This window comes from Boleophthalmus pectinirostris, unplaced genomic scaffold (assembly GCF_026225935.1).
Source record: "Boleophthalmus pectinirostris isolate CB_2022bp ecotype Guang Dong unplaced genomic scaffold, ASM2622593v1 HiC_scaffold_15, whole genome shotgun sequence".
NCBI classification, from domain to species: domain Eukaryota; kingdom Metazoa; phylum Chordata; class Actinopteri; order Gobiiformes; family Gobiidae; genus Boleophthalmus; species Boleophthalmus pectinirostris.
Genome location: NW_026571070.1, coordinates 8,968,404 through 8,990,230, shown reverse-complemented (window position 1 = coordinate 8,990,230; position 21,827 = coordinate 8,968,404). Strand labels below are relative to the sequence as shown.

General features: G+C 38.4%; 4 protein-coding genes and 1 non-coding gene across 6 annotated transcripts; 2 read left to right on the top strand and 3 right to left on the bottom strand.

Annotated features, from left to right (window-relative positions):
* Nucleotides 1-445: 445 nt before the first annotated feature.
* Nucleotides 446-5,925, bottom strand: LOC110158339 (synaptonemal complex protein 3-like). Its single transcript, XM_020922798.2, has 4 exons — nucleotides 5,640-5,925; nucleotides 5,145-5,290; nucleotides 3,201-3,599; nucleotides 446-964 (listed from the first exon to the last, which is right to left on the bottom strand). The coding sequence occupies exons 1-4, from the start codon at nucleotides 5,746-5,748 to the stop codon at nucleotides 911-913; spliced, it is 708 nt and encodes a 235-aa protein (XP_020778457.2). The 5' UTR covers nucleotides 5,749-5,925; the 3' UTR covers nucleotides 446-910.
* Nucleotides 5,926-6,164: 239 nt separating this feature from the next.
* Nucleotides 6,165-10,100, top strand: lrrc34 (leucine rich repeat containing 34). The gene is made up of 10 exons (XM_055151273.1): nucleotides 6,165-6,268; nucleotides 6,664-6,776; nucleotides 6,851-6,923; nucleotides 7,030-7,108; nucleotides 7,185-7,313; nucleotides 7,488-7,583; nucleotides 7,892-8,052; nucleotides 8,183-8,341; nucleotides 8,765-8,891; nucleotides 9,664-10,100. Exons 1-10 carry the CDS (start codon nucleotides 6,174-6,176, stop codon nucleotides 9,877-9,879), a joined length of 1,248 nt encoding a protein of 415 aa, XP_055007248.1. The 5' UTR covers nucleotides 6,165-6,173; the 3' UTR covers nucleotides 9,880-10,100.
* A 43-nt stretch (nucleotides 10,101-10,143) lies between these two features.
* Nucleotides 10,144-18,262, bottom strand: lrrc31 (leucine rich repeat containing 31). 2 transcript variants are annotated; one of them, XM_020922785.2, is made up of 10 exons: nucleotides 17,222-18,262; nucleotides 16,201-16,353; nucleotides 15,492-15,632; nucleotides 14,946-15,113; nucleotides 14,444-14,608; nucleotides 13,686-13,853; nucleotides 13,085-13,252; nucleotides 12,808-12,972; nucleotides 12,420-12,575; nucleotides 10,144-10,911 (listed from the first exon to the last, which is right to left on the bottom strand). In XM_020922785.2, the coding sequence occupies exons 1-10, from the start codon at nucleotides 17,241-17,243 to the stop codon at nucleotides 10,556-10,558; spliced, it is 1,662 nt and encodes a 553-aa protein (XP_020778444.2). In that variant the 5' UTR covers nucleotides 17,244-18,262; the 3' UTR covers nucleotides 10,144-10,555. The 2 variants fall into 2 exon arrangements, with proteins under 2 accessions (XP_020778444.2, XP_055007247.1); XM_055151272.1 differs by having other exon boundaries at nucleotides 16,201-18,262.
* On the bottom strand, nucleotides 16,964-17,037 carry trnai-aau (transfer RNA isoleucine (anticodon AAU)). Its single transcript has one exon. It is a non-coding gene; the product is annotated as a tRNA-Ile (tRNA).
* A 460-nt stretch (nucleotides 18,263-18,722) lies between the features above and the next one.
* On the top strand, nucleotides 18,723-21,088 carry LOC129408102 (uncharacterized). The gene is made up of 5 exons (XM_055150905.1): nucleotides 18,723-18,842; nucleotides 19,056-19,099; nucleotides 19,185-19,291; nucleotides 19,855-20,959; nucleotides 21,029-21,088. Exons 1-4 carry the CDS (start codon nucleotides 18,826-18,828, stop codon nucleotides 20,824-20,826), a joined length of 1,140 nt encoding a protein of 379 aa, XP_055006880.1. The 5' UTR covers nucleotides 18,723-18,825; the 3' UTR covers nucleotides 20,827-20,959; nucleotides 21,029-21,088.
* The last annotated feature ends 739 nt before the right edge of the window (nucleotides 21,089-21,827 follow it).

The window sequence follows — 21,827 nt, the reverse complement described above, 5'->3', positions numbered from 1 at the left end:
TGCCTTTAAAACGATCACATTATGGATTTTAATTAGCACATAGCTCGTAAGTCTTTAATATTTCATTTTCCTGAAAAGTCTTTGGGAAAAATTTATGGGAAAATTTTCTTTCGGAACCAGCCTGGATTTAGAAGCGCGCAGGACTGTCGAGCTCCACAGACTGTAGTGATTTCTCAGATCAATAGTCTAAATTAAAACTAGATTTATTATTTTCTTTCTATTCAGAACATTTTTTTTGTAATCGTTGCTAGATTATTATGAAACTTTTTTTTTTATTTATAATTTTTTTTAATCTGCAAGAACGTCATTATTCTTTTATTTAACCAATACATGCAAGTAACTCTTCAATTTGTTTTAATTTGGTCTCAAAATTTAAAAACCTAATAGGCTTTTGTGTTTTTTACAGCTTTTTATTTTAATTGTACCAGACTTTTATTGATGGTTGATCACTACAGATTTTTCTCTTTGTAGCTGAAATAATTGTGTATTTGTTTTATTTTTATTATTTTTTTTTACAGTGTTTCAATCAACTTAATTGCTGTATTGGTTTAATTTTAATTAGGTCTTGGAACAATAACGTGTAAACAAGGCTTGTAACTACTACGCAATGTAAAATAAAATCCAAAAGGGAACAATGTGTAGAGTTTGTGTGTAAAAACAAAGGAGCACCAGCTGATAAGGATTTTTTATTTGAATTTTCAGTAGTTAACAATTGAAAAACCTCCAAAAAAGATCAACACTGGCAAATTTTATAACATTAAAACAATAAAAAGAGGTTATATTTTAAATAAAACAACACGGAGAACTTGGATCAGTCGCTGAATCACGAACTACAGCTTCAAGTTGATACAAACAAAAGTGCTTTTAATAAAACATGAAATAAAATGTGAACATGTGAGTTAGTGTCAGGTTAGAAAAGCATCGATGTCAGTGACTTCCGGACATTGGCCATCTCCTGCTGTTGCTGGAAAAAAAAAGAAAAAAACATGAAAATTAGAACATTTATAGATACAGTAAAAAGTCAGAGCTCAGATTGGATGTAATGAAAATCCGGACATGTACAGAGGAGTGAAGGTGAGGCGCTAGGATGTGTCATTTGCCCAACTTTAGGAACATTTTTTGAATGTCACTCTATACCTAGTATCAATTGCCAAAGTAAAATTTCTTAAGAGATTTCATGAAATTCTATTGATGTTTACTGGGTCCACAAAGCCTCTGAAGTTTAGTGCCTTAAACCTGAGCTGAAAAATCAACTTTTCTTTAATAACATAAAAAAAACAAAAAAACATTTTAGCTCTATAGTATCAATTTGGTCACAGTTTTCTCTCTATCATGATTAGTTTCTGAGATATGGCAAAAGTGTCATTTCTTTGGGACTTCAATTAGATTAGACTTGATTAAGAAATTATTATATGAAAACAAAAAACAATTAATTTGAAAATATATAAATAAAATAAATAAATGTACAAATAATGCTTTTTTCCCCCTTTCTTTCTTTATATATAAAAAAACATTTGAGAAAAACTGATTTTTCAGCCAGAGCTTTATGGACACCGTTAGGATGGAACTTAAGAGATTTGGTGGACCCAGTAGATTTTATTAAACTGAGCAAATATTCCACAGATTTTCTTTAAATTGGTGCTGTCACATTTTAAAATTGGGTACAAGTTGAATTTCTGACACTGGGGCAAATGATGCTCCCTATTAGGCGCTGAGATGATTTCAGGATGTGATGATAAAATTGCAACATAATTTTATTGAAGACAGTAAGTTTTAGTGTAAATAGGTCAAATAACTAGAGACTGAGTGACCAATATTTGTTTTTTCATGGCCTATACAGATTGTTTAGAATTTGCATTTATTTATTTTATTTTGTTTATTTCATTCATAAAGTATAAAAAGACATCAACAGTGTCACAACATCAAACATACAAGAAATGAATGAAAAGGAGCAGAAGGAAGAGTCATTTTATCATGTTAATCCACCCGCTCTTCCCTTTTCCAGATAAAACGTCAACACTGATGGTTACTAAACATTTCAAATCAGTACATTTAATTTCATTTACAATTATTAATCAATTGTAAACAGAAATCATAATTTTTATGCACAAAAGCTTAGTTTCCTTTTTCATACATACACGTTGCACTGGAGTTTTTTAAATGCCATTATTGTACTTGATCCTTTGATTTCTTTGTCAAGACTCTTCCATAAATGAACCCGTTTCAAACACTCACAGGAACCAATGGCCGATGACCCTTGACGATATTTTTTGGCTGATAGGCAGAGCCAGTTTTGGTCAGTTTCCCCAAATTATCTCATTTCAAACTCATCTGCAACAAACTGTGTAGACGGCAGTGTAGTCAGATTTTTTGAATAACCTCTATAGACTGAAGTGTTCAAATCAAACTTTATGCGTGTGTTTTTCATGTATATCTAAGCAGCTACTTGGGCCAAACAAAATATCGGCCTCTGTTGGAGAGGCCAATAACAGATTTGCTAAAGAGAGCAAATATCGGCCAAACGACAAATGGGTCTATCTCTACAAATAACGCAAGAAAATTAAGCAAATAAACAATTAAATCTTTATTTTAAATGTTAGTTTGTGCTATTGTAGGGGGTTCCAGCCTGACAAGTTTTGGGAACCCCTGGTCTAGATGACGACCAACGGGGAGATTTATGAAAACAGTGAAAGAGGATATGAAGTTAGTTGGAGTGAGAGAAGGGGATACAGAGAACGTTTTAGAGCAGGGATGTAACAATAACTGAAATATTCGTGATACTTTATTGTCAAAAGTCTCACAATAATATCGTGGACTGTCACAATATATCAAATCACAACTTCCTTTGCTTAAATGCATGGTTTTATAGAAGCAACAGCTTATAAATACAGGGAACTACATATCCCATGATTCATTTCAGCGCAAACATGAAGAAATGTTTTTTACGTGAATTCTTGGGATTATGACAGAAATAATTCACACCAAAATCTTTTCAAGGTATTTTAAAAGCTAAAAAGTGTCCCATCTACAATTTTAAAAAGCCTCTTTAAAATATCGCAATAAATATCGTACCGCGAGATGAATATCGTGATAATATCGTACAGAGAGATTTGGATATCGTTACATCCCTACTTTAGAGACAAGTAGCAGTTATTGACTAGCTATTAAGTTGTGGTATCGTTATAAATTCCTGCACTTACAGTATCCATGAGTATCTTCTTCTGCAGCACGTTCATCTCTTTGCGCAGCTCCTCTGTCGCCTTCTGGAGGAAGCTGTCGTGGCTCTTCTGCATCTCCTCCATGTTCTTCACAAACACGTCGTACAGCTCACGCACGGCCTTCAGCTTCTGGCCCTGAGCGGCTCGGGCCTGCTGCAGCACCTTGAGCTGCTGTTTAAACAGATTATTCATGCGCTCTTCCTGCTCCTCGCCCCTCTGCGCCTCCGCCTCCCACTGCTGCAGCGCTGCGCTCACTTGCTGTGAATATTGCTGGGTTAATTTTTGGCGCTGGTTTTGGTGCGTTCTCCACAGTTGCTCGAGTTTGTGCTGACTGCCCTTCATGTAGTTATTGGTTAAGGTTTCCAGGCGTTTCTTTTTGGCCTGTGTTTAGAAATATCACAAAAATCAATACAGAGGACATAAATTCATACTTTTTGGCCCTGGTTTGAACCCAGTTTGAGTTCTTATATAACCTTGGTTTAGTTCTGTTCTAGACCTGGTGTAGTCCTGGTCTAGTCAAAGTAGTTTAGTTCCAAATTTAGTCCCAGTAAGTGTGAACCCAATCTATTGTAATTTTCTCCCCTAAAAATACATGGTTTAATTGCCGTATTTTCCGGGCTATTAGTTGCTCTGGATTATAAAACACACTGTCATTAAATGGTCTGTTTTTGAACTTTTTGAACTGCTGGATTGTCGGCGTGTTTGCAGTGACTCAGTTGTTCAGTTGTGTCTAGAAGTGGCACATTGCCCTCGCTTTTCCGGTTCGTTCCTCTGTTCCGTTCCTCGTCGGCGTGGAGTGATGAGTGTGTCTGTGGGTGTTTTTCGCTGTGCGGTCGCTGTCTGCTCCGTGTGTGTTTGTGAGGTTTTGTAGTTTACTGAAGCCGTGCTGGGACACCTGAATGGATTCGCTGTCGTTTTTTGATGCGGTTGGAGGCTTAAGAGTGCGCCTAATAGCCCGGAAAATACATTAGTAAAGAAAAAAATATAATGAAATGTAATGACATACGCTAAATATCTGGTTCAGAAGACTCAAAATAGACAGTAAGGCTACGTTCAGACTGCAGGGCTCAACCCTCAATTCCGATTTTTTGTGAAATCTGATGTTTTGCGAAGTCGTTCACATTTCCAGTTAAATCTGACTTGTATGTGACTCCAGTGTGAACATTAAACGGCCCGAAAGTGTCTCACATGTGCACTGGAGGACACAATGACATCAACCGCGAAGTTGTCCAAACATGGACGCGAGTATTGAGCACCTGGAGATTTTAAAGTTCCTCTCGTACCGGAGCCAGAACATGAACAACTTACTTGTTTTAAGGAGGAGACTGAGAAGGAGAAGGGCGAGGTTTTTAGCCGTGGCGTTTTGTAGGACAGCGGCAGCTACGTCCGTTGAAAGAACGTGTGGATGTGGAGACGTAGCCAAGAGTGGTGAGTGGTGATGTGCTTCACATCAGTGACACGGAGTTCATTAACAATTTTTGCCTACTTCAGCGCAGAATAGTGACGTTTGTGGCTTGTTGATAACGTGTAGGTCGGATGAATGTGCTTTGGCCGTTCAGACTGAAGTCACATGTCAAAAGATCGGATATGTATCGGTTTCAGGACCACATATCCAAGTGGCCTGGGTCGCATTTGATAAAATCGGATCTGTGTCGTTCAGACTGCCATTAAAAGATCAGACACAGGTAACATAGAAGCCAAAAAATCAGATTTGGGTCACTTCAGGCTGCAGTCTGAACGCAGCCTAAGTGATATTTATAGGACAAAATATATCAGATCTTCAAATAAGGATTGCCTGGGACCCCACAGTAAAAAAAAAAGTACATATAACTATATAAATATGGACCTTTCCTGGATAATTTTAGAATAGTAAGTAGCATAAGAAAGTAAACAGGAAGGGTGGGATGCATATTGTGAGCACAGTACCTGCATTGCTTTGCTGATGTCCGACCCAAACTGCTCCAACATGGACTGGAACCCGGTGCCCACAGGAACTACAGCGGCGTCAGCGTCATCGTCATCAAAGTCGGAGGAGGAGCGCTTCTTTGAGAGCTTTTCCACTAGTGCAATATCTGGAAAAATAGAGGTACAAATCTTTAATATGACCATGTGATTATAACTCATTTCAGCTTTCAGTGAGCCACTGTCAACCCATCACTGTATAGACATAAAAACATCTGGCATTTTATTCACATTATTTTTACTTAAAGGTGGATTACCAAACCATAGAAAACATAACAAATGTGTATGTGTGCATTTGATGAAATCCAAACTTGAATATATTGTTGCTTTAATATAGAATTGAAGTGTAAATAAGACTAATAAGTGCTATTTTAACAAAACATGCATACTGCTATATTGAAGACAAGTAAATATAGACTTTAATTGATTTGCTAAAATGTATTAAATAGTTCCTCATACTTTCTTGGTCCTCTGCACCTCTCACGTCTTTGGTCGTCGTGTCTTTAAATGTTTTCCTGTCAGTTTTACCGAGCGGCTTCATCTTCTTTATTGGTCTTTTCGCGGACATTTGTTTTCGAATATCTAAATTGATAATCTCGGGTGATCTGTAGTCTGGAAAGTTAAATTAAAGTTCAAGTAAAGTCTATGTTAAAAGCAAATAATTACAAATATATTTTACGTTTGGGTACCGCTAATATTAGTCTATAAATTTCCCGCCACTCGCACCATACGCAGTACGCACTTTTACGTTTCACACGTACACGTCGTCATAGCAACCAAACAAAATTAAAACTTAAAATAATTTATATATTATTTTATTTAACAAGATAGAAATAAACGTGAAAAACTGGGCAGAGATAGATGTAATTAAAAATGGAATAAAATACATAAAGTGTTTTGTGTTTTACCACACAGTGCGACGTTCCACGTACGGTCCCCCAACGCGTCGCTATGGCAACCCAAACTTTTTTCCTAAGACAGTGAGTTAGCAAGATGCTATCTGAATTATATCACACCTTTTGTGCAGAAAATGAAATTATACCCAATAACTACATTTCGGCCGTTTTGGAGGAAACGCCAAAGACAGAGTAAGTAACTTTATCAGCAGTTTTATTCAATACGTCCACCATAATAACGCTATGATTTACTTCTGTGTTATCACCGCCGCGTTGTTGTTGTTGTTGTTGTTGATGTTGTTGTTGTTTTAGTTAGTTAGTTAGTTAGGATGCCTACATTGAGTTACCCAGTGTGATTAGCTGGTTAACAGTGTTGGGAAAGTTACTTTTAAAATGTATTCCCCTACAGATTACAGATTACATACCCCAAAATGTAGTTTGTAACGTAATTCATTAAATTACTTAAAGTGAGTAACGTAATCCGAATACTTTGGATTACTTGATATTGTCGTGCTTTTTAAAACTACATGAATGTACCAACCACATCCTAAAAATTTCTCACCTGAATTTTTTTATTTTTATTACAGGAAATATGTTCTGAAACTTGCAGGAAATGACACACTAAAACCTGCTGAAAGACTTCATGACCGAGATGCTCTAGCTCTCTCAAAATGTCTGCTGAACACTAAAGATGTGACAGGTGGCGTGAAATATAATGGAGAATTATCATTTTATTTAGTAATATAATTCGACTATTTTTAACTTCTTTCTCAGGTCTAGATCTGAGCTACAATTTCATTAGAGATGATGGCATAAAACACTTGACTGAGCTCCTTCAGGTTAATTAATTTACATTTTTATTCTCAAATTGTATATTATAGTTGGATTTGCTTTGTTTGACATGATATCTATTTATAGTGTGTTTATTTTTGTCCACTCTACAGGAGGAAAACTCAATTGTTGCGCTCTCTGGATCTCACTTTCAATGAGTTGGAGGACGATGGAGCAGGAATCCTCTCCCATTGCCTCCAGGTTCACATATTTACAGACAATATTGACAAAATGTTTTGCTGCAAAATGTGTATTAAAGCCTATTCCTACATTTCAGTCAAATACAACATTACTGTCCCTCACTCTGTCGGGGAATAAAGTGAAAAATACAGGAGCAATGAGTTTGGCTGGTCTCCTGCAGGTCAACAACACTCTCCAAGTCCTGCGCCTGGCCAACTGTGACATGGTAAATATGACTTACATGTGTAGAGTACATAATAGTTTATAAATGTTCACATATGTACAACAGTAAGTCTTCATAATTGGTCATGTCTATAACCAATATCACAACAGTAGTGGAGTTCATGTGAATAATGTGTGAATTATAATCACCAGTGTTGTGGTTTCTTCCTTTATTTAGAAAACTGAGAGTGTCATTGCTTTTGCCATCGCGTTGACAACCAACCAGACACTGCGCTGCCTCGATATCAGTCGCTCTCTGACATTTGGACCTGAGGTAACAAACCTAATTTAATCTATTTGCCTGTTGAGTAATACCATAATAACTACATGAAGCACAAATGAACACTTAATTCATAATGAGCGCATCAGTTATTGAGAATAATTCAGGTTTAGTAACTTCTTAATTAATACAGTGACTCTAACTCTTAACCTTAACCACTTCATTAAGTAGTTACTAAGCCTGAATCCTTCTTAATTAACTATTTGTTCATTATAAATTAAGTCTTTGTTTATGCTTATTACCTTTTTCTAGTCTTATTTCTGCTCTGATGATGTATATTTTTTTTATTTAACTCGTCTCAGGAGGAATGGCATTGGGCATTGCACTTCGCTCATATGCTGGCTCTGAACCAGAGCCTTGTGGAGCTGCATTTAGGGACCATGGGAATAATGACGTGTGGAATTGAGAGACTGAGCAAAGGACTTCTCTTCAACTACACCTTAAAATACCTCAATCTGCACAGGTCAGAAACACATTTTATACCTTAGTTATTCTCCCTGGATGAAGTAATTCTACTGAACAAAGATTATAATTGTTCTTTCATATTGGTTTCATTTTACATTTTATAATCTCTCCTCCTCTTCTGTCCATAGTAACAGGATCACTCGGGACGACGTGCAGCCACTGGTCAACGTTTTGATGAAGGAGAATTGCGTTCTGGAGGTGCTCGATCTCTCGTCCAATCAGATCCAAGACGAGGGTGCTGTACTTCTGAGTCAGGCTTTAACTTCTCCAAACTGTTCCCTCAGAGAGTAAGTTTATCTGTATTATGCTACTGCTGCAGTATATTAAAGTAGAATTAAACTGTTTTCCCATTTGAAATAAACATAGCAAGTTTTAAGAAGACTTCCTCTTTGGGTTGTTTGTGTGGCTATTGTTGCAGGTCAGACAATAGACCTCTTGCTGCAGTATAGTGTAGCTACTTTATGCATTAAAACCTGTATTAAAAGTTTAGTCAGGTACAGGTTTATTCCAGTTTAAATCTAAAATCTTGGTTTTTGATTGTTAATTTGCCTCAGACAGCTTTTCACATTATTTAGTTATTATTTTAGCTAAAACTCTCTGGAATTGATGCATTGAAAACTAAATCTATGGGTTGAAATTGAAAATTTAATTGAAAAGATGCCCATTGATCACATCTATTAAACTATTAAACTGTGTCTTCTGTATTTCAGGCTGTCTCTTTGCAGTAACAACATCGACTGTGAAGGTTTGCTCGCTTTGGCCAACGCTCTGAATCTGAACTCCACTTTAACTCACCTTTACATCTGGGGCAACCACTTTAAGGAGAGTGTCTGCAAGGTAATACACGCGTCTACATTTTCCTCCAGACCTGTGATTCTTCAGTGACCATATAAGTTAATTTGTGACCCTGAGTTACTTTATAGTTTAGAAGGACAGTATACAATATTTCATAAACTTGACCTGTCAGTGTCCCCAAATATGAGTTCAAATCAAATGTAGCTTTTACTGATAACAGCGGTAATGCTGATTAATTCTTAATTACAAAAGCTACTGGGCGCCAAAGAGACATGTCCATAGACTGAGAAAGAGAAAAAACTTGTATCTTTCTTTACTCAAGTAGGTTTAGTTGTGATTGTAGTACTTTTTTTTTTTTTTACAGTAAAAGAACAGGCTAGATACTGTCCCATGGGTCAGTGTTGCCTTTTTTTTTACCTTCATTTTGCTGTTGTCATAATCTTTAGTATTTTTAATTAAAAGTGCACTATTTAACTTTACTGGTGGAGAGCCGTCAACTGCTTTTCTTTATGGAGATGTTATTGCTTTGCCTGGAATGTTTCACAGTATGGCATTAAGTCTTTTTACCTTCATGGAAACCAAACCAGACCAAGTTACAGGTCAGATGTGTGGAGAAACGACCCCACTCAAAGTCAAAATGTCTGTTTTTGTAGGTATTTTTGAGCTTTAAAACCACCTGTAATTTAATAAATGTAAGGTAGAGCTATTTAATGTTATACTGTGGAACATTCCAAGCAGAAGAATGATGCAACCATAGAAACAAGCGGGTGATGGACTCCCAACCAAAAGTTACATATATATATTCCTTTTCCAGGCTTTCAGAGACCTGCTGGACAGCGGCCGTCTGGACCCGGACCACACAGACGTCAGAGCTTATGAAGTGGACGGTCATGTTTATCTCTCTTGGGTTTTTCAGACTTTGAGAAAACGATTTTATGAACCTGAAAACAACTTCAGCGTCGAAACAGGGGCCAGGCAAGAGCAGCCCACAAACAGAATCGCTACAAAAGGAATGAAGTTCTATGTGTAAAGATTTCCCTTTATCCTACATTTTTTTACATTATAAAACTAGTTCCTCTTCAAGATTGTATTTATGACAACCCTGATTTTGTCCTAAAGTTTTTATATGATTTATGTTTAAAATGTAAAATGATTAATTATGGCAAGTAATGTTGCTCATTTTCTGTTTTAGCACTAGCAGCATCTAGTGGTGACAAGTGAGACTGCAGTTTCTCATTCAGCAAGTCATTAGCTCAGTGTCAGTTGCACAATAAAAAAAAAAAACAGACACAAATAAATCGTATATTTTCTTAACATCAATGTGCAGTTAAATGTTTGCTTGTTTTTTTTTTCAACATAGTGCTTAGAAAACAACATTCAAACAGTTCAATAGCCTAATTTGTAAGTGCAAGTACAACAACATCACAGTATCTGATTGAGACATGGTTTAGTTTAAAGCAACACTGTGCAACTTTCTGGAGGTAACCATGGAAACGGAAAGTTAAAATCGTACATAGGAACATTTTTCAAGGAGATAGATAATAGTAATGCCGTACTATAGAACATTATAGCCAAAATAAGAGTCACGAGACAATGAAAACATCCAAAATGAAATACTTTTATAGTCTATCATTTGGGTAAAAAGTTACCCAGTGGTGCTTTAATTCGTAATAGTCTTGTTTAATACTTGATTCTGTGTTAGGTTTTTACTCCTCAGGCTGAATCTCTTTGTCCTGACTGGTTTCCTCCGTGTCCATCTCTAACAGGACATTTCTTTTCCTCAGACTATGATCCAGTTGTAGTTTTTCTTGGCCTCCGATCGTCCATCTTTGTAGTCCCAGTCTTTTCAGAGCCGTCAGGCGAGGGAGAGCGCGGAGCAGAGCGGGCAGCCAGTCCGAGCAGGGGGCAGAGGTGATAGGTCGCAGGCTCAGGTCAAGTTCTTCCAGTGAACCCAGTCCTCCAGAGGTGAACAGACTGGACCAGCCATTTGACCCAACGGAACCATTGTAGGAGAGATCCAGAACTCGGAGAGAGGAGAGAAAGCCGCCATGGCACACTGAGGCTAAGGGCAACAGAGAATAGAAAATAAATTAAGAAATGGAAGGCTGAAATTATGCTGTTAGATTAGTTAGATTAGTGCAATTTCATTAATTAAACAGCAGTAAAAGAAATGACTTTAAAAGCAAATTTTCATCAGTAGTTTAGACTTTGAGGTTATTACAATTTTCAAGATGTGACATACTGTTTGAACTGCTTAGAAGTATCTTTAAATTGGACATTCGTTTTAAAATTACTATAGTTTAAAATGCATAGTAGTCACAGCATGTTATTGGACTCAGAAAAATCAAGTGATAAAACAAATGTCAGTGTTTCAGGTGGCATCTCAACATTAAGAAATGCTGGGTTTCAGATGACAACACAACGTTCCATGGACTAATACTATTTAATACAGATTTTTATTTATTTTTTTATTTATTCGATATTTTACCAGGTAAGTCAGTTGAGAACACCTTCTGATTTACAATGACGACCTGGTCAAGAGGCAGTATAAAACAGAAGCACAAACAGAACACACTTACACATCGAACATAACATGAAACAGTGAATAGAGACATAAGACAGTGAAACAATTGCAGATTAAAGATATAAAAGTGTAATGTAAAATACTCTGGTTGGAGTTTTTAAAAGTTGACAGAGGTAAAAACTAACTGATTTTTAAAGTCTGTTGAAGGTGGTTTCAGTCTCTTGCTGCAGAAAACTGAAATGAGGAGCGTCCCAAAGCTGTGCGGGCTTTAGGAAAGACCAGAGTCATGTATCTGTTGGAGAGCAGTGTGCGTCTGGAGCTGTGGATTTGCAGTAGATGTGCAGTTAAACATTTATAATGAACAATAACCAGTGGGTTTGTCTGCGGGTGTGGAGAGAGGGCCAGTTCACGAAAGAGTAAAGTGTGCAATGATGGGTGGTAAATGATGCACCTGTGACAAAGCGAATGGCTGCGTGATAAATCACATCGAGTTTATGGAGCAATCGTTTTGATGCAGAGCAATGGGAGTGTAGCTATGATAAATACAGTTAAAATGTAGGCTTGTGCTGTAATAGTACAGGTTAATGGGTAATAGATTATATTAAACATTTGTGAATAAACTATCTGGATATTTTATGACAAATGCAATGTTATCAATTTGGAAAACTGGCTCTTGCTCCCCATCTGGAAATACGACATCATCACACCACCACCAAACCACCAATATAACATTTAATAGAGATGGTGATATGCATTTCAAGGGCCTTGGTACTACTATTACTCAGGATTTTCTTTTAAGATATTTGCACTATTAAAAAAAAAAATGAAATTAATAGCGAGAAATGGTTATTATCCTCAGTTTGGGAGATTAAATTCATCGGCACCAATACAGGGAGAAAGTATAAGTTTTGTTTTCATGAGTATCAGCTGTGACATTATGAATTGTTAATGGCTGCAACAACAATCTTAATTATTCATCACTCTAAAAACCATGGATAGTCTAAGTTTTAGTGATAGTGTGTAAAATTGCTTTTGCGTTTGGTTACCCAGATGTTGAATGTCCTGTGTGTTGAGTTCACAGCTGCTCAGTCTCAGCTCCTGGAGCACCGACGGCTGAAGAGCTTCAAGAAGCAACAACAGTCTGCCCCCGACCACTTTACACCAAGACACGTCCACACAGCGAAGGTACGGCACAGCCACAACTAAAAGAAAATAACACAGACTTAGTTTTAAACATCTTTCTCTCTCTTCACTATTCTAAACTCCTTCACTCTCATCTGTATCTTCTTTCACAATCTCCTCTTTGGGCTTCCTGTTTCCTGGCAGTTTTGAACATAATTTGAGAAGTAAAATGTTCACCTTGCCTTAATTTAACCAGGAGTTTTTATCAGTTTCTTGTATGATAAAACAAGTTAAAAGTTAAACCCTGCATACCCAGAGCGGTGTAGGATTTGTGGGTTAGATCACAGTTGTTCAGGGGGAGTCTCTTCATGTGGGTGAGCGGGAGAGCAGGGATCAGCGTATGCACCGTGTCTCCTGTCTCCTGATTGGACGAAACATTCAGGTCTGTTAAAGAAATCAGAGAGGGCAGCACCTGGACTGGAGACAGGAAACAACAAGGGTTTCATTAGGCAACTGTAGTTTAGTTTTAAAACAAAATATCTGAAAATCAAGAATAAATATTTCGAAAGTTCAAAATGTAAAATCGTACCCAGAGCTTGTATGTCGGAGCGCGTCAGTCCGCTCAGATGGAGGTCGAGTGTTTCGAGCAGAGACAGGTGCGACAGGTGAGGGGAGAGGAGCGACAGGTGTCCAGACAGGCCTTTGTTACAGGACAGGTCCAAGAGACGCAGCGAGGGCACGAACTGGAGAGATTCACCTGTTCAGCAACAAACAGAGAAGAGTTTTCCTCATTTTATTTTTTATTATTTATTTAACACAGTGCACCTCTGTATAAAAAGAAGATTTTAAATGATCCCAACTTTAAAGAGAGTGTATAGAAAATGAATACTTCAAATTTCATAAACATGATGCATTTGAGTTTGCAGATCCCAGATTGCTTTTATTGATAATTATGTATTCTTAAATAAAAAAAAAATAGAAGGTCATGTTTATGTAATTTGGTGTTTTGGTTCTGTCCAATCAGTTCTTACAACTAAAACCAGTTGGAAATGTAACTGTGCTCAGAATTCAGGAGCTTCTGAGCTTTTAAAAAAAAAATGCCTGTCCATATTTGTCCCTTTAGGTTCAGTGATAGTGACAAGAAATCCAAATGTGATGGAAATACTAGTATAGTGTGTTATAAATCGTACCCAGAGCTTGTAGGCTGAGAGGGGCCAGTCCCACTGCCTGAAGTCTGAGTGTTTTGAGGGAAGTGTTTTTGGACAGAGCGGAGCACACGTCTTTGACTCCATCAGTGAAGTTTGGGTTACAGGAGAGGTCCAGTACAGACAGACACGACATGGAGGACAGTATCTCTCCTAATAAAAGCAGACATGTAAAATAACGGTACCTAAAAAAATATACTTCCCCAAAATGTATGTCGAAATAAAACAATGTGGAATTTAAAGACAGCTACTAGTCATTTAGTAAAAAAAAACATTATATTTGAGCATTACAAAATTAAATATTGTGTTTGTATCTGATTCAGAAGTTTTAATTCTAAGTAAAATCTTTGAAAAATATATCATAATATTTGATAGTAGTCTTAGTAGTAAGTCTTTATTTATATAGCGCTTTTCACAGACATTTTTGTCAGAAAGACGCTTTACAGAGCATTATTCAGCATTATTCATTCACTCTATACATAGGACTAAAGAAAGGACTAAAGAAATCTAAATCTGAAAGTACTTTTTCTATTATAACAATGTACTTCATCAAAGGCTCAATTTTAAACATTCTTGATCCATGAGGAAAATTATATAATGTATAAAATAAGTCAAATGTGGTATATAAGCTACACACAATAGAATAAACTTTTATCAGGGTGACGACATAATTATCTCTTTTGTATTTAATGTTAATTTTATCTTCATAGGTTCAATGGACTGAAGTGGAGGAAAAGTTTTACCCAGTGAAGTGCCATCCGCCGCAGTGAGCTCACAGGCCACCAGGTGGAGCTCTGTCAGAGTGGGCTGCAGTTTACCCACAAGACCTTGCAACCCACCACCGCCGAGCGCTCCGTTCCAGGACAAATCCAGGACCTCAACTGAAGGTAGGCAGCTCAAAGCATCTCCTATAAAACACAGACATTTAACTCGGTTTTAAAACACATTTGCAGAAATATTGTATCAACGTGTTTAAAATGCAACATAGCAATACAACTTTCCCCCCAGAAGTCCTTAAAATTGCAAAAATAAAAGTAAATACATGAAATAAAAGGTTTAATAGCTCAAAATGTTCACCAGAAAACTACCTAAATCTCACCAAATAAATAATCCTGCTCCTCAGTAATGACGACTGGATGGATTGCAGGTCTAAACTAACTGTTATGTAACCAGTACAAGTAATTAAATATAAAGGACAAAAACAGGACTACAAAACTGATGTATGCTGGTAAAATAAAATCGTACCTAGAGCGCTGAGGTCTTGGTGGTTGAGTCTGCAGCCGCTGAGCCTCAGAGCGGACAGACAGTTCATGTGGTTTAAGTGGGAGGAGAGAGCGCGGAGACTTCCACCAATCAGATCGTTCCAGGACAAGTCCAAGTCCTCCAACAGCGGCACGTAGGGCAGCAGGGTGCCTGTGTGGACAGAAACATCACCTGTTCAGTTTTGACACAGTACTAAATGACCTTTAAATTACTTTTTAAAGCCACACTTTTTAGAAAAACAAAGAAACTAAAATATCAAATAATAGAGTTTTTTTTTTTTTTCATTTTGATTGTTTTTTTGACTGAACAACATATATCCTTATTCTGAGCGAGTTTACATGAAGGTGGGCCTGCTCCTGCTTATTTCCTCCATGGACAGTGACGTACCACATCCAGAAAGTTACACACTGTACCTTTAACTCCCTTAATATTGCTTTATTCATTTGAAGAACGCCATACTGCAGTTTATAATTTAACTTAGAGTACTGAAATAAATTTTAAAGTGTAAATAAAATCTACACGTTTTACCGAGTTCGAGGAGGTCTGTGGCGGTCAGGTCGCAGTGGGACAGGTTGATTCTCCCTTTCTCTGTCTCTGAGCCGAATCGGTGAAGAAAAGCACGAACTCGCCCCCACCCCATGCCCTGCTCCTCGTCAGACTCTGGAACAGCTGAAGGTTCAAAGGAAAGGAAACACAGAAATATGCTGTACAGTCAACAAAAGATACGTGTTTGGTGAAAATACCTATGTGACATCTGATTAATATCATTTTAATATAGATCTGTGTTTATAGATCTATATTAAAATAGGCAGATTCAACACAATTTATGTTCTAAATAAATAAATAAATAATGAAAAACACAAAACACAACACACAACAGAAGTAAAAATACAGATAATGAAAAGGTCGGGCCAGATTAGTACTGAAATAACTGCTGGGAATCCCAAGTGTTGCAGTGGGACACCTGTGGCTCTTTAGTCTAGTGGATATTGTTGTTGTGTCGTTAAGCAAGACACTTCACCCATCTTGCCCAGTGTGAATTTGGAGTATGTGAGCGTTTGTGGTGGTTGGAGAGGCCTATGGGGCAAACTGGCAGCCTTGCTTTCCTCAAGTCTACCCCAGGGCAGCTGTGACTACAATCGTACTTTACCACCAGCGTGTAATGAATGAGTAATGTACTAAAGTGTCTCAAATGCATTATTATTCATTATTATTCACGATAGTCTTGTGATCTGACCTGGACTCTGGACCTTCGCGTCGGGCTCGTCCTCTCGGATCACGGTCCGCTCTGAGGCCCAGGACAGGAGCCTCCCCAGGGGCCTGCGGTCTGAGCGCTTCCTCCGGATCTGGTTCATGATGAGGTCCAGAGGAGAGCGCCTCACACTGCCCCCTGTCCCCAAAAACACACCGCAATGGACACGAAAAGGACGCTGATTTAACATTTTAAGCACCTTAATCTGAACACTGGCAAAATGACAACACAAGGTTCCGGTAGACTATTAAAAGCAATGTGAGGGTCATATAATAGTGTTGTTACCAGTCAGGGGCGATGCCAGACATATTTGTTTGGAGAAACTATGGGAGTGCACACTTAACATGTAAATTTAGAGCTTTTAATGTACGTGCACCCCCACCGACACCCTACCATGTTTGCTTTGCTGTTTTAAACAAGTTTAAATGCAGTTAACACCCTGCAGTGATTTATGAAACCTGGAATTATTGTTTTATTGCCGTCACATTTTGAACACTCTGTAGTTGCCATTTGATTTTTAGTCAAGATTGAATGTCCTAAGAAAATAGGGAGTAACAGGAGTGCATTGGATGTTCGTGGAGTCCAGTGCCCCCTCAAACCCTCCTGGCATCATGACTCCTGTTACCAGTTGACTCTTATTGACTCATTTTTTTGTCTTGATGCAACTGGATTTAACTTCAAATGCATTACAGTTTAGTATATAAAACAGGTACAAGACATTGTCTGTTGGCTCGACTCAAAACAGCGTTGGCCCGTACGGGGATCGAACCCGCGACCTTGGCGTTATTAGCACCACGCTCTAACCAACTGAGCTAACCGGCCACGCACGTCATTTTACGTCTACAATTACGCACGGTCTGTCAGTCTGAAGTGACAAAACAAGAAAAGCAAAACTTAAAATTTCTCTGCTCGTTTTAGAGAAAAAAAAAACAACAAAAAACAAAAGGTTAAAGACCGAGTTAAAGGCTGACAGTGCGTTTAAGTGTAAAAAGCGTCACTCACTCACCCGTGGCTCCTGTTGACTCCATCTGCACAAACTCTATGATCTGCACGAGGAAATATTAGAGGAAGACTTGTTCGGAAATCAGCATTAATCCGGCTGCAGAACGTTTGGTGAACTGGTGAATCCGCCGCTTTCGTTTTGTTGTCAAGTTAAATTATCGCCCGAATCGTCTCTTAAGTTCATATCACGACATAACCCGCGTGGACCTCTTCTTCGCGTGTGTCCAGTCCCCCGCTGTGTGCACATAAATCCGTGGGTTTGCAGTGACCGGGTCCCAAAACGAGCGCAGGTCGGACTCTGCTCCTGCACCTGTCCCGTGCGCGTCAGGTGGATCGTCCCGGAAGAGAAGGCACGCCCACAAAACATTTATAACAAAGGAAAGTTTATGAAGGTGTGTGTTAGGTTTACAGTCTATAATAAAATGCTACATAACACGAGCTCTTGGCACAAAGCTGAAGTAAGTCCACATAGCGTTACAGCGTAGGAAACAATGCAATTTATTTAGCCTATTTCCTTATCTCAATTTGTTTTGTACAGTGTATTGTATGAACACAATGAAAAGTATATAGGACAGATAATACACACCATATACTCCACACAGAAAGGCGTGAGAGGTACAGGACAACATTCATACTATAATACTCCCTACAACTGTACAACAACTCACCCTTATGTAATAGATAATGTCCTCTTGTATGAAGCTGTGATTTTATATAATTTATATAACTACGTCTTTTTTGACAACTCTCTCTTGCTCTTTTTTGCTACTTATTTAGAATTTATTTTTAACATTTATATTTTTTTCTCTTTGTTATTATATTATATTGTGATATGTGAGCTGCTGTGTCCACATAATTTCCCTTGTGAATCAAAAGTTTGTCTAAATCTAAATAAGTTACCTAAAATGTTAAAAACTGAAATACAAACATTAGTTTTTATTGTTGTAGGCTTATATATTATATTGGCTTTTCATGTCCACAAAATTATTATTTATTAGACCTACTATAAACTTCAGCATCATCATGAACATTTCTATAGCCTGTATTTTCAGTGACCAAGGTAAAACTCAGCTCCGCCCCTTTTCCCCTCCATCCTCACAGGTGTAAACTCAGCTCCGCCCCTTTTCCCCTCCATCCTCACAGGTGTAAACTCAGCTCCGCCCCTTTCCCCTCCACTAAACTCAGCTCCGTCCCTTTTCCCCTCCATCCTCACAGGTGTAAACTCAGCTCCGCCCCTTTTCCCCTCCATCCTCACAGGTGTAAACTCAGCTCCGCCCCTTTTCCCCTCCATCCTCACAGGTGTAAACTCAGCTCCGCCCCTTTTCCCTCCATCCTCACTCAGCTCCGCCCCTTTTCCCTTCATCCTCACAGGTGTAAACTCAGCTCCGCCCCTTTTCCCCTCCATCCTCACAGGTGTAAACTCAGCTCCGCCCCTTTTCCCCTCCATCCTCACAGGTCTAATCTCCTTCACCTGCTGAGCTGCACACCTGTGAGTGATTACCTGAGGCCTGGTCGGTGTAAAAAGCTCAGCCTCTGCTCATCCCTCTGTCTGTTTTTAATGTAGTTCTGTGACAGAAGTGGCCTAGTTTGGCGCTTGGACTTGACACAATGGAGCTTTTGATACGGTAAGATCTGTTTGGTCGCTCGTGAATCTTACGAAGAATTCTGCTCGAAATTGTAGTGTTTTTAGCTACGGGGTGAGTGTATTTGGAGGAGATGCATGTGAAATGGAAAGTAATCTCAGTTGTAGTTTTAGTGTGACTTTGGAATAGTTGGTTTAGTTATTATGTTCTGGCATTTCTTAAACTGTAAATTAATCTAAACTCCTTTTTATTTAGGTGGGTGTTCTGTTTGGTTGCAGTCGCAGCACACTGGGCAAATGGTAAGTAGGCTGATTTTTAAAGTCAGTGATTTATCTGTTTTTAAGTGATATCTTTACTTAACAGTTCATTTTTGTAACCCATTAGCAGTAAGTTTTGGATTTGTTGGATTTGAAGACCCAAATAAGCCTCATGTTCCCAAACCAGGGATGGGGCTTCTGAAGCCTTGGCCTCCAAGACTGGTGGTGAACCAGGTAAGTGCACACAAACATGCAATAAAAATAAAGGTGCATTATATAACTCTTCTGGTGAATGGGCAGTCATCTTGTCTGCATAGATTATTGCATCGTCTGGAATGTTCCACAGTATTGACAAAGTATTAAGCTTTTAATTGATTAAAAAAAAAAAAAAAGGCTTAGAAAGTGAGTTTATACTTTACCCTGACTTACTTCTGCACAGACCTAATGTGCAAGTTGACCTGATGGTGTCAGCGTCTTGTCTCCATGGGGATGGAGAAGTTTAATGCCATATTGTGGAACGTTCCAGGCAAAGTAATCCTAATGCCTCCCTAATCAATGCAGGAATGGAGCTCAGAGTAATATTCTCCATATTGAGTGACTCCAACAAAGGTTAAATTGGCCACAACAACTTAAAATAACATGTGGACCCAATTTTTCCTCCAGAAGTGTCCATTCCAACATACTTCATAAGCTCTACTTTTTGCATGCCACAACTTGTTTACTTGCAAATTAGCAATAAATTTACAATTATCTTGTCTGCAAGGTTAATTAATAACCCAGATTTTTGTCTTTTATAGCCGCAGGTGAGACCACCAGGCCTAGTATTCATGCCTCCACCAACTTTAGCAACCCCAAGACCACCCGTGTTTGCAGTTGTAAAGCCCCAGAAACCCGCTGTCCGCCCCACTGACTACCCCCCTTTCCACCCCCCTCCTTATACCATTTACAGGCCGTGGAGGGTGCCTGCAAACACCCAAACGCAGTCGGGGCAATCCCAAAACCTGCCCCAAAAACAACCGACCCAACTGCCCCAACAAACTCCACCTCAAGTTCCCGCAAAGGTTCCTGGACAATACGGTGCTTACTGGGTCCAAGTACCGAGCTATTTAAACTTGGGTCAACAGAAGCCTCAGGTATTTGAACCCACTGTGGCTCCTCCGGCAACAAAATCACCAAACTACCCATTTCCACAAGCTCCTGGTAATTCGTATCAAAATCTATTCATGCGACTATTGTCCAAACCTACTGCGTTACCAGGCAATGTGGTAAAACCAAGAAAAGATGTTACAGAAAAGCCCACTCAGGTACCAGTTAAAGTATATGTGGGGCAACCAATGAATCCACCACCTAAAACACAAATGGGAGGAGGATTTGTCAACTATGGGCAACCAATGAATCCACCACCTAAAACACAAATGGGAGGAGGATTTGTCAACTATGGGAAACCACAGCAAGTCCCAGAACCACCTCAAGACGTAAGGGGACCACCGCTGTCTGACTTTCCAGCTTATCCACAGTATCCTCCATATAAGTTTGTTCCGCATGTGCCAGGATACTACATCTATCCTCTGTACCCTGATAATCATCACAATCCTCCTCCTCCTCCTTATCATCCTCTTCCCCCTCATCATCCTCTTCCCCCTTTTCCCCTGCCAGCAGAAAAACCAGCATATTCAATAAAGGGACCTCCCATCTTGCAGAAGGAAGAGAAGCCCAGCTTTCAGTGGTCCCCTGAAGGGCACTGGATTCCAGTTTTTTCAAGTGAATAATCCACAAACAAATCTTAAGTCACTTTATAATTTGGGTTTCACAAGACTACACCTGGCAGGTCCAAGTGCCAATGTACCTGTCACTTTGGCCACATGTCAAGCCATCGTGCCACTCAGCAAGATGACTTTTAAGGTAAGATTAAAAACTATTTGGACAAAATATTTTTAAAAATTGTTTGCTAACTTATGTTTTCTCTTTCAGGAACTACAGTTTGCGTTTTCACAATCAAGAATTTTACAAATAAAAAAACACAGCATTTTACTTGACATGTGTGGTGTAGTATATTAATGATGGCACAGTGTTTTTAATACTCCCTCCACTTAAAACCATACCTCCTTCACATTGTAATATAAAAAACATTTGTAACCTCTGCATCAACCTGGTGTTTCCCAAGTAATAAAGCATTGGATTTATATGGCAACTTTCAAGACTACAGTGCATTATTCACTCCACACTCTTGTAACATTGGCCACTCTGCACAACTACAAGAGACTTTGCAGAGTTTGAAAGTGTCCTACAGTGACTTTGAGAATATTACTAAAAGTGTAGATGTTTTGCAGTGCCAGAGAAATGTTTGTAAACTGGTGTGTTCCTGTCATTATTTGGCTCTACCATGAATTTGAATAATCAGATCATTGAAGTTCTAAAGCAGGGATGCCAAAATTAAAAACAAAGTCATGGGCCAAACTATTGAAAAATGTCAATATTTGCATGTTTTTTCTCTTGAGATATGTAATGTTAAACCTTTTCCTATTAAAATGATTAGTCCAGAACAATAATACATTTTTAAAAAATGTTTCTCTAGCCTATCTAGTTTTTTTTTTACTTCTTTTAAATGTTTTTTTTCCACAAGCCAACAACCAGTCAAAAACAACAGCATTCTTCAATGAAAATCCAATTTTTCAACTATGAACAGTCAAAAATCATAAAACATTCATCCAAGCTCAGTTTGCTAGACTATGATTTACTCTGATACACATGGGTCCAAAGCAGAAACAAA